General features: G+C 51.1%; 2 protein-coding genes across 2 annotated transcripts; one reads left to right on the plus strand and one right to left on the minus strand.

Moving 5' to 3' along the window:
- Window positions 1–1,047: 1,047 nt before the first annotated feature.
- Window positions 1,048–3,134, plus strand: LOC124692970 (formate dehydrogenase 1, mitochondrial-like). Its single transcript, XM_047226411.1, has 6 exons — window positions 1,048–1,239; window positions 1,330–1,501; window positions 1,604–2,144; window positions 2,244–2,368; window positions 2,510–2,622; window positions 2,716–3,134. The coding sequence occupies exons 1-6, from the start codon at window positions 1,156–1,158 to the stop codon at window positions 2,827–2,829; spliced, it is 1,149 nt and encodes a 382-aa protein (XP_047082367.1). The 5' UTR covers window positions 1,048–1,155; the 3' UTR covers window positions 2,830–3,134.
- A 503-nt stretch (window positions 3,135–3,637) lies between these two features.
- LOC124692969 (histidinol-phosphate aminotransferase, chloroplastic-like) lies at window positions 3,638–6,459 on the minus strand. The gene is made up of 9 exons (XM_047226410.1): window positions 6,205–6,459; window positions 5,886–5,969; window positions 5,431–5,585; window positions 5,252–5,349; window positions 5,021–5,129; window positions 4,768–4,925; window positions 4,524–4,666; window positions 4,291–4,431; window positions 3,638–4,052 (listed from the first exon to the last, which is right to left on the minus strand). Exons 1-9 carry the CDS (start codon window positions 6,442–6,444, stop codon window positions 3,918–3,920), a joined length of 1,263 nt encoding a protein of 420 aa, XP_047082366.1. The 5' UTR covers window positions 6,445–6,459; the 3' UTR covers window positions 3,638–3,917.
- Between the last annotated feature and the right edge of the window lie 4,978 nt (window positions 6,460–11,437).

An 11,437-nucleotide genomic window follows, 5' to 3' on the forward strand; every position in this document is an offset into this window, starting at 1 on the left:
TCAAAAGAGTGAATTTGAGGATACATCACCTTCTCATCTCCTTGTGCCTTGGTTATTTCAGATCTTTACTTATGCATTTTATTATGTTTAGTGTGCTTCGTACTTCTTGTGAATTTATGGAATAATTCTTAGATTGGGATCTTTTCCCAAAAAATAGCAATTTGCTTATATTTTTCAACACACACGCTGCATTAAATTATTACAGTATAAATCGTAAAATTTATTTTGAAAACAAAGTTACGAGAGACTCGCCGCCGCCACACAAGATGCGGTGTGTCTATGTCTCAGTTGACTGAGATTTTCTCAAGTCTCAGTCAACTCAGAAAAGTGCAACTGCAGTTTAAAGAAAAGCGCAACTCGGCCCAGTTGCACATTTCTGGCAGAAAAGTGCAATTGCATTTTTTTAACAGAAAAGTGCAACTTAAGCATTTTTTGTAAGTGACTTAGACTTAAGAAAATCTCAGTTGACTGAGACATAGCAAAACCGGGTGTGCCTATGTCTCAGTTGACTGAGATTTTCTTAAGTCTCAGTCAACTCAGAAAAGTGCAACTACAGTTCAAAGAAAAGTGCAACTCGGTTCAGTTTCACTTTTCTGTCAGAAAAGTGCAATTGCATTTTTTTAACAGAAAAGTACAACTCAAAGCACATTTTTTAAGTGACTTAGACTTAAAAAAATCTCAGTTGACATAGCAAAACCGTGGGAAACACCGATGTGACCCGCCGACGGGACGGGACAGTCGTCCTCCCACATCTCTCGGTTCACCCTTAGCAGCCTAGCTTGACTTGCCGGCGCAGCACCACTTTCGCCTTTCGCATCCCTTATTCCCTTGCCCTGCCCGGCGATATCCGTGCGACCTTGCGCCACCATCGCAGCGGCAGGCGGGGCCCCTGGCTGCTATTTTTATTCGGCGACCAGCCCGGCCAGGTGCACCTGCTCGACGGCGCGTCGACGTCCGGCGAGAACGTAGCTGATGGGTACTGCACGGCTCCTGCGCCCCTATATATGGGCAGCCGGCTCGGTGCCATATTCCACAGTCCAAGCCAGCCACACTCTCAGCAGCACCAGTGTTTGCCACTCTACCTGATCGAGCTCGACCACAACCAGCTTTGATTCCTTCAGTCACTCACCGTCGCCGGATCCTGTCATCGCATCCATGGCCATGAGGAGCGCGACGAAGCAGGTGATCCGGGCCTTGGAGCCGGCTCTCCTCAACGCGCCGGCGACCAGGAGCCTCCATGTAAAACCTTTTTCTTATCAACCTCTAAATTAGACCGCTAACAGTGTAATCTGCAATGGGACGGTTTTCCTGATCGCATTGTATGTGCAGGCGTCTCCGGGCAGCAAGAAGATCGTGGGCGTCTTCTACAAGGGCGGCGAGTACGCGGCGCAGAACCCAAACTTCGTGGGCTGCGTGGAGAACGCGCTCGGCATCCGCGGCTGGCTCGAGTCGCAGGGCCACCAGTACATCGTCACCGACGACAAGGACGGCCCCAACTGCGGTCAGTCACCGGCCGTTTACACATCACCTCCAAACTATACTCACCTCCGGCCCGTCCCATCGCACCCTTAATCTTATTACGCATGCATTGCACTCTTTGCAGAGCTGGAGAAGCACATCGCGGACGCGCACGTGCTCATCACGACGCCGTTCCACCCGGCGTACGTGTCGGCGGACCGGATCCGGCGCGGCAAGAACCTGGAGCTTCTCCTCACGGCAGGGATCGGCTCCGACCACGTCGACCTCCCCGCGGCAGCCGCCGCAGGGCTGACCGTCGCCGAGGTCACCGGCAGCAACACGGTGTCGGTGGCGGAGGACCAGCTGATGCGCATCCTCGTGCTCACCCGCAACTTCATCCCCGGGCACCAACAAGCAATCAACGGGGAGTGGGACCTGGCCGGCATCGCGCACCGCGCCTACGACCTCGAGGGCAAGACGGTGGGCACCGTCGGGGCCGGGCGCATCGGGAAGCTGCTGCTCCAGCGGCTCAAGCCCTTCGGGTGCAGCCTGCTGTACCATGACAGGCTCAGGATGGACGGCGCGCTGGAGGGGGAGCTTGGGGCGACGTTTGAGGAGGAGCTTGATGCCATGCTGCCCAAGTGCGACGTCGTCGTGCTCAACATGCCGCTAACTGAGAAGACCAAGTAAGCTAGTTGCAGCACTAATCAGCAATGCATGGTACTCCATTGCATACCCTGTCCTTGTGTTTGCTTCTGTTTCTTGATCGCTTCCTTGTCTTTCAGAGGCATGTTCAACAAGGAGAAGATCGCCAAGATGAAGAAGGGCGTGATCATCGTCAACAACGCTCGTGGAGCCATCATGGACACGCAGGCAGTGGCAGACGCTTGCAAGAGTGGCCACATTGCTGGTAAGAACAAATGAATTCCGAGCTTCTAGCTCTCTGACTTAACTGTTTAATCAGATGTACACACCCATGGCATGCTCGATCGTCGTCAACACACAACTAGCTAACCAGTCTGATTGTCTGAAATCCTCCAATTGTCATCAGGATACGGTGGCGACGTGTGGTACCCGCAGCCGGCGCCCAAGGACCACCCGTGGCGCTACATGCCCAACAACGCCATGACCCCTCACATCTCCGGCACCACCATTGACGGCCAGGTAATTTTCACTTGCACAGCCTGCCCTGCTTCAAAGCCTGGCTATGTTCCATGGCTAAATGTTCTGAAACAAAAACAATTAACCTGTTTGCAGCTGAGGTACGCGGCCGGGGTGAAGGACATGCTGGAGAGGTACTTCAAGGGGCAGGACTTCCCGGAGCCCAACTACATCGTCAAGGAAGGCAAGCTCGCCAGCCAGTACCAGTGAGCATCCATGGAAGAATCGCAGCTGCAGTGCTGCACCAACCAAGTGCTGTGCCAGTCGCCAGAAACTAAATAAAGAGGCTTGGTCATTTGCAATGGCCATCAGCCATGCATAAATATCTCTGCCTAAATAAAATGGAGTGAGAACTCGTTGCTTTGATCTGTCATCAAGCTTCCTTCGCTTCGCTGTATTTGGTTTGGAACTAGCTAATGAAGTCAAGCTGTTCCACAAAGGTCGTCTGAACCTTGAAGAGTGTAGCTCCTTGTAGTACTTTATCATCACATGAATAACGACTTTGCCAAAAGTAAGATAAGATTGTGACAATGGCAGTTTTTATTTTCCATACAACTTTCAACTTTTCCATAAGCAGCCAGACAATGAACTATGCCAAGTCAAAAGGAAGCAGTAACAACCAATAACTCAACTTCCTCAAAAGTCCTGCTCCGAACAGCAACCGTGCTGAAAACAGTGTGTACTGCTAAATGGCTAGAGCTACTGAAGTAGTTGAACGCAGGTGTTTTACTGAAAACTAGTTGTCACTGGTTGGTTTGTAAGCTGAAGAGAGCACTTTACTGACGTTGGAGCCAAGCAAATCTCTACCTGATAGACCGCATGTAGTGTACTACAAGCCTGGCTAGTCATGGGTACGCCAAGTCAAAAAGAAGCAGTACCAACCAACCAGAAACTCAACTTCTATAGACTGCACTATTCAGATTCTAGTAATGGGTACTGCCAACTCCAACAGAGGCAGTACATGATAGGCGGCATTGAATCTACTTGGTACAGTAGCTAGCGACTATATGTATAGCAATTCAAAAAGAAGCAGTACTCAAACTCGACTTCTACAAATGCCTTGCCCGGAACAATAATTTTGTTGAACAGGGTGTATGGCTAAATGGTTGGACCTACAGAAGTAATTAAACACAGATGTAATTGTTGACCCCTGCTTGGTTTGCAAGCTGAAGAGGTGCGCTTTATTGATGTTGGAGCGAAGCAAAAATATCTACTCGATAGGCTGCATCTAGTGTACAAAAAGCCTAGCAAGTAGACACATACACATTAAGCTCTTCACTGCTCCATCATAAGTAATCTCACAGTTGAAGTGCTTTGAAGCCTTCCATTAGTGCATCAGTGTGCTCAGGCTTTCCAACTGAAATACGAATATAACCCTTCAGTTCCTTCTTGTCATAGTGGCGGATCATCACTCCCATCTTTGCGAGGTCTTCCTGCAAATATAGTTTCACCAAATCAGGTGAATGATGTTGCATGTACAATATTGTTTCAATGGGACATATATAGGAAATAAATTTAAAAATGTGAATAGCAATGATCTTGAACACAAATAACCCATATTCAAGCTCCAGGTACTCACATTTTGTCACCTTAAAATCACAATAAACTGTCTATAGTATTTCAATGTAATAAAGCATAAGCTTGGACAGTACAATAATAAGCAAACCAGACCTTTATTTTCTTTGCATCCTTTCCTGATGTGACTTCACAGAGAATGAAATTAGCATGGCTGGGAAATGGTTTCAGGTAAGGTATTCCTTTGAGAAGATTGAAAAGCCTCTCCCTCTCTTGTAGTAGCAGATTCTTCACGCTCTTCAAGAATCAAAGGTCCAACAGAGGTGGATTAGCCAAGCTGGAATTTTCAAAATGATTTTGTATGTAAACTATCTCTGTGAAAGATGCACCTCTAGATAGGTTGGGTTCTGCAAGGCAGCACATGCAGAGACTTCTGCTGCCACTGACACATTATAAGGCTGCTTGGCCCGCCATAAGTACTCAATAATGCTTAGAGGAAATGCTCCATAACCCACACGAAGCCCAGCTAAACCTGCATCACTAATAACTCGTGAAGAAATCCACTTTCTTTCGATTCGTCATAACGAATAACCTTTCTACACATACCAAAACGACAGAACACAAATCACACACCTGCTCGTTTGCTAAATGTTCGGAGAACAATCAGATTATCATACTTCTTAACCCATGTCATTCTTGATTGAAGGCTTGAAAACTCAACATATGCTTCGTCCAGCACTACAAGCACCGGAAGGTCAAGCATCTTTAAAAGATCCTCATCGTTGATTACACTGACAATAAAAATTGAAATGATGAATCTACAAAGTCCTGCAATATGAACGAGAAACAAACAGATTAACACCCCTTTTGAGTGCCAACAACATACCTGCCATCTGGGTTGTTCGGAGATGTCAAAAATATGCATTTAGGTTTCTCCTGTTCAACCACTTTGATAATATGTGCGATGTCTAAGGAGAAATCAGGAAGTCTTGGAACTACAGCAAAGGATGGTGAACGGCATATCAAATCAGGTTCAGAAATCACACAAGGTTTTAGCAAATAAAAATTATGGAAGGTTCAATACATAAAAATTGGGAGGGCGTATCAGATGAGCTACCTTTGATGACAAGTGCAGCATTGACTGAAGCATCAAACTCATACATGGTAAAAGTTGGAGGGCAATCTACAATTTTATCACCTGGTTCAAGTACACATCTGCAGTTGCACCATTCATTATGAATACTTTGAGATGAAGAACTCAACAAAAAGCAGGTACAGGATGAGCTGAACCCTGACCTCATAATTAAATCGATTAGCTCATCTGCACCGCATCCAACAAGTATGTGCTCAAGTTCAAGGCCAGAATCTTCAGCGAGAGCAGCACGCAAGTGGCGGCTTTCAGGATCAGGGTACACATAAGGGAATTTTAAATTTCCTAATGCTGTAGCGACCTGTGAAGATACAGGTATTCATGAGATAATACAGGAAAGAGAAGGTATGTATTGTCTACACTGAGGTTGGCCCCTTTTGTTGCTCAAATATAGATATGCCACTCTCCTTTATAAGCTCAAAATGATATGTGGTACTAGTATGTTAGTACTGTTTTTTTTTTACCGAATTAAGATTTCCATTGAACCAAAGTACTAGTTATGTTGCTGTTTTGGTGGCATGTCCTTTTGTTGTGGCTGCCCAAGTACTATGTGATATAGGTCATCAGACAGATGCGCAACACAGGAATTACAAGCACGCACCTCTGGGGGTGGACCATATGGATTCTCATTCGCATCCAGCTTGATTATGTCCTCCGGTTTACGCCCAAGCCGAGCAGATAGCACCTAGCAAGAGTTCCCATGTTCAGAGTTCTAGAACAACATCAAGGCATCAAAATTAACAACTTCGAAACTAAATTCGGCACCCTAAAACATTAAATATAGTACTCGTTTTCATGTTCCTTCCCGAATCACTAGTAGGTATTTCCACAAACACATGGCGAGCGCGGTGAGAAGTGGAGCATTTTGCACACTCCACAGTACAGGGAGGTCTAGGGGTTGGAGGCAGGTGGAGGGATACCTCGAAGGGCAGGATGGGCTGGTACGCGGAGAGGCTCCTGAGGTGGTGCCGGATGAAGGAGTCGCCGCTCGGCCGCGGCTTCGCCTCAGCCGCCGCCGCCGCCGTGGGCTCCTCCACCGGAACGGCGGACGCCATGGCGCGGAAGGACACCCTCGACGCCTGGCGGCTCCGCCCCTCGCCGGAGAACTGGGAGACGGCCGGCGACGGGTTCGTGATGCGGGCCCGGACGGAACAATCCATCGACGGCGCGTGCTGGGGGGAGCCTTTTGGCAGTTCGTGACGGCCGGCCGGCCGAGTTCAGCAGTGTAGGGGAAAAAAACAGGTGCGGCGGCGTTTCGGCCACGTGAGGAGACAAGCGGCGAGGAATGGCACGCCTTGCTTGCGCTTTGAGATTCGTGCTGGAGCAGGACAAACGGGTGTCGCGCCCCGTTCTGCCCCAACCCTGTATGGCTTAGGGCATCTCCAACCGGGCGACCCATCCCGTGCCCGCGCGTCCGGATGGGTCCAGCCGGACAAAAACCCGGCCCAGCGCGCGGATCCATCCCTAAAACGGTGCCCGCATCGTCCGGATCGACGCAAACCCGGCCAAAATCTTGGCCGGGTTTGCGTGGCCGCGGACGCGAAAGGCTGGTCGCGAACTCGCGTCCGCCCCTTGTCCGCCCCTGGCCCGCGTGTCATAGGCATAAACAATATTTTTCATTAAAAAGAACTCATTACATTTTTTTAGCTACTACTTCTATCCTAAATACGTACGGGGCCGGCGGCCTCGCCGGCGACTCCTCGCCGGCTCGCCGTCGGGGCCGTGGATTTCACTCGACGCGGGCGGCCTGTACGCGTGAGGATTCCACTCCATCTTACGGGCTGGGTGGCGCGTCGGCGGCGGCGCGGGCGGCGGCAGCGGCGGCTTGGGCGGAGGCCATCATCCTCCTCCTTTCCGTCTGCGCACCTCGGGCGCGCTCGCGCTCCGCCTCCTGCGGCGGAATCATCCGCTTCCCGCATATCTCCACCTCCCCGCAGGGCGGCGCGTTCCACGGCGGTGCGCGCCTCCGAGCGGACGCGGGCGGGGGCCTGGGCCTCGTGGTTCTCCTGCCGCCGGCGCATGCGCTCTTGCCGGCCGCGCTCCGCCAACTCAGCATCCTCCCGGACGCGCCGCTCGGGCGACGGCATCTGGATGAGGTGACGGGCTGCTCGCATAGCGAGCAGCTCGTTCTTCTGGCCGAGGAGGTCGCCTGGCGGCGGCGGCCGGCCCGCCAGGTGGCCTCGTGCTCCTTCGTCACGCGCGTGAGGTCGGCGAGACGCTCCTCGATGGCGGCGTTGATGTTCGCCAGCGCGAGGTCCTCCTCGTCGACGGGCTCCTCCGCGGCGGCCGCCCCCTCCTTCGCGGCCTCGTGCCAGCCGTCCGCGGTCTCGTGCCAGCCCTCCGCGGCCGCCTCCTCCGCGTCACCGGCCTTCTTTGCCGCCGCCTCGGAAGCGACGCGGAGCGCCTCGTCGTCGGCGACCCACCGCGAGTCCGCGCGCTCCTCCTCCTCCGTCCGCGGGAACCTGGCTCGGGCGGCGAGGGAGAGCTTGGCCCATGTGGCCTGCAGGGTGCGCGGCATGGCGCCGGAGAAGGTGGGGGGAGAGGATGGTGTTGCGGTCTGTGTGAGACCGCCGCCGTCTTTTATAGCCGGCGGCCTGGCGGGAAACTTGGGCGCTCACGCGCGCCAATGGCGTTTTCGCGCGCGGGAACCTTGGTGCGCGCGGGAACTTTCCCGCGCGTTCCACCGCCCACCATGGCTGTCCCGTCGAGGCCTGCCATGGCGCAGCGCCGCGCAAGGAAGACGAACCACGTGGCGTCTCTTTGGGTCGCCGCGTTGGGCGCCGCGTGCGACCCAAACGGACACGCGGACGCGGGGCGCTGTCCGCGTGTCCGCGCGGCCACCCAAACGGCCCAAAACGGACCCCAGCGCGTCCGTTTGGGTCGCGCGGTTGGAGATGCCCTTAGTGCGGTATGTTGTGGCGATTTACACAAAAATAACCCTTTGTTGCAACTATAGCACAGACTGACCCTCCGGGCAAACTATTTCACCCATTTAACCCTTTTGTGTGGCGCCCCTCCCATGGGCGCCACACATGCACGTGTGGCGCTAGTGCATGCGGCGCCACTCCCCCAGCCGACGTGGTGCCCTGACGCTGAGCTGGTGCGCCGATCCGACGTGGCAGCATGTGTGGCGCCCCTCCCATCGGCGCCACACATGCATTTGTAATTGGCCAAAACATACTGTAAGGCAAATCGTCTGGGACTTAGCCGTTTTGTGACCCTGTTTGTGTGGCGCCGATGGCACGGGCGCCACACCTCACAGTGTGGCGCCGATGCCACGGGCGCCACATAAAGAGGCTCGCCAAAACGGCTAAGGACTTATCGTCCGGAGCCCCTGGATGTTTTCGACCAAAAAGTTGATATAAGTTGGCATGTGTGGCGCCGATGCCACGGGTGCCACACAGTGCAGTGTGGCGCCAGTGTGAAGGGCGCCACACATTGACTTGTGTTAAAACCATGAAAAATCCTACCATACTCCAACAATTTTGAGTACAACATTGGACACAACAAGTAGCAATTTCAGAACATACACATATAACACTTCATAGCTCACATCGTAGCACGTAGATTCAAACAACAAGTAGCATTACAGACATGGTTCGAAATGACATAGGGTTCACAACACGTAGCAATGACATAGAGTTTAGAACACGTAGCAATGAAGATAGAGTTCACAACATAAATCCATCTATCCTCGACGTCCCCTCCTCGCGGGCTGCTTCCGGACGGCCATCCTTTTTGTCCGCTGCCGTGGCTCTTGTTGCTGCTGCTCCTCCTGCTCCTCCTCCTCTGAAGATAACGGCTCGTCGTTCCTCATCCTCGACAAAGATGATCTCCGCGGCGGCCTCTCATCCTCCTCAATGACAACCTTCTTTCCTTGGTTGACATAATCTTCCGGAGTGTACCGGTTTGGAGCCTTGCCCCTTGGCTTCAACTGGTAAGCTGACCGTGGGGCAAGTGCCGCTGTTCCCCAACTCCACCGGTGCTCCAACACCGTAAGCGCCTTCAGCCAACACCAATGGGCCAGCTTCCCACCACTGTCAGCAAAGAGAGTCCTCGAAATCATGTACCATAAGTACACGCGGGTGTACGTCCTCAGAGTGTCCCTGTTGGCCCCTTCCGGGCATTGTCCAAAGTTAAGCCTAATCCAAGAGAAAGATGCGCCGGCGGGAGCCCTCGCCTTTGGATCTCGCCGGCAGCGGAGGAGCCCTGCCAATAAGCGCCTCCATCTGCTGGCGCCACCCATCAGAAGCTGTGTTCATACACAGTGGCTCGCCCTGAATAGGTAGTCCAAGGATCATGGAAACATCCTGAAGAGTAGGGGTGTGGTGACCCGGCATACCACTGCATGGTGTAGTATGCAAGTCTGATATAACACCAATGAAACACAGTTCCACTAGTATTATATCGCTCAGAGTGGTACAACAGAAACATATGTGGGTCCAAGGCATGTCTATAGAATTACAACATTGACTCTGTTACATAAGATCATCACAGCCTCCTACTTTACAATGAGGTAAAGCTGCAAATAAACTCCAGAAGAATGACTCGTAGTCTAGTCTTATCACGAACTCTATTTGTAGAGTATTTAACTAGCTAAAGGGGCTAAGAATAGATTATAGCTAAATAGGAGCTAGGTTTAGGAAGCTAGTTCCCTTCTATGGCTAAACAAGGTTTTCACCTTGTTGGATGTGGTATCTGACTCCTCTGACAGGGTCCTGTCTCTTGAAGTAGTTGTTGACTCCTCGGCCTTCGAGTTGCACTGTAGATCCTCCTTCGATGCCTCCATATCTAAGCAGGGGATTTAAGAGTGGGATGAGTACGAGCGTACTCAACAAGTTCATTATAGGAAAGGGGTGTTTAATGCACTAACTACAGCATTAGACCAGAAAGTCTAATACCAATGCAGGTTTTTATAACCATTTCTTCAAAAGGTTGCTTTTATTCAGAAGAACTATGTCCGTCAGCCTTCACCGGTTTACTAGAACTTCATGGAGTTCCTTTCCGGCAGCGTTCGCAGTTCCATATCCCGGAACGAGGAGTGACAGGTCACGGTTCATTACACTCGCGAGAGGTGTGTTGCTTTACCCATAAGAGATCTTAACCTTGGTGCCAACCGGGCGTACTTTCCCGTCCACACTTCCTTTGGTGTGAGGCCCGGTATAAGGTCATAGCCAATCATATTCCTCCGCTACCTCATACACCCACCCTTTGATGCAAACTCCGACCATGGGTCCTCGCCGGTGCTCGTATACCAATTAAGGACGGCCCCCGACCACGACAACAGTTCAGGTCTCTACCATGAACTCCTTCGCCGGGAGATGCAACCCATCATAGACCACAATACCGTGGGGACTTTGCTGGGACCCCCACCTTACAACCTGATCCTCGGGCGACAAGTGTTCTACGGTCTCTGCCGTGGGGACTTAAGGCTTCCCCAGCCTACCGCTTGCCCCCTTGGAATACAAGTGTTCTACGGTAAAGCGCGTCCGTTGATGTACAAGAGGTGGAAATACGATTGACTAGTACGTCCCACTCCAGATCTTATGGTTAACACGGGTATTACGGCACAAGAATCACTGGACGACATTTGTTGTTTAATCCTAGATGGATATAAACCCTTGCAATGGAACCTCCACCATATCAACACAATCCATGGTTCCATTGCCCACCACATAGTCATATTCATAGTTATGAAAATAGTGGTTTTGCTTTTTTATGCAAGAGTGATAATTATAGTACTTTGCAAGTAATTTGGTAAAAATACTCAAATGACATGAGCAAGCGATGAACTTGCCTTTCTTGACTGCAAGATTATGCAGACAAGGTCTTCGATACGCAATAACTCCAAATTCTGAAATAGCATCATCGTCCGGTAAGGACGATGTTTAAAAGATTGGCAAGGATGCAATAATGCATAAGTATGAGATGCAATTGTTCTAAGCGTGACCTAACCCCGATGATTTAGGATTAGTGAGTTGTAATGATTAGTTCAAAGTGTGTTGCACTTTTAGAGATGGTTCACAAACAGGGTTCTTATTAGGGGTTGATTACCTAGAATCATAAACAAGTAATGCAATACATCATAACAATAATATTAATAGCACACAATAATAAGATTTGGTATAATCCTATCATGTAATGGATAGTTGT

Source organism: Lolium rigidum, chromosome 2, assembly GCF_022539505.1.
Source record: "Lolium rigidum isolate FL_2022 chromosome 2, APGP_CSIRO_Lrig_0.1, whole genome shotgun sequence".
Taxonomy (NCBI): domain Eukaryota; kingdom Viridiplantae; phylum Streptophyta; class Magnoliopsida; order Poales; family Poaceae; genus Lolium; species Lolium rigidum.

Excerpts from the sequence above, each read along its gene's own strand:
- LOC124692970 (XM_047226411.1), top strand. The coding sequence starts at position 1,156 with ATGGCCATGAGGAGCGCGACGAAGCAGGTGATCCGGGCCTTGGAGCCG. Across the intron at positions 2,145-2,243 it reads CCGCTAACTGAGAAGACCAA|AGGCATGTTCAACAAGGAGA; the intron begins GTAAGCTAGTTG and ends CTTGTCTTTCAG. Across the intron at positions 2,369-2,509 it reads CAAGAGTGGCCACATTGCTG|GATACGGTGGCGACGTGTGG; the intron begins GTAAGAACAAAT and ends AATTGTCATCAG.
- LOC124692969 (XM_047226410.1), bottom strand. The coding sequence starts at position 6,444 with ATGGATTGTTCCGTCCGGGCCCGCATCACGAACCCGTCGCCGGCCGTC. Across the intron at positions 4,926-5,020 it reads CCGAACAACCCAGATGGCAG|TGTAATCAACGATGAGGATC; the intron begins GTATGTTGTTGG and ends TTTTATTGTCAG. Across the intron at positions 4,053-4,290 it reads AGGATGCAAAGAAAATAAAG|GAAGACCTCGCAAAGATGGG; the intron begins GTCTGGTTTGCT and ends CTATATTTGCAG.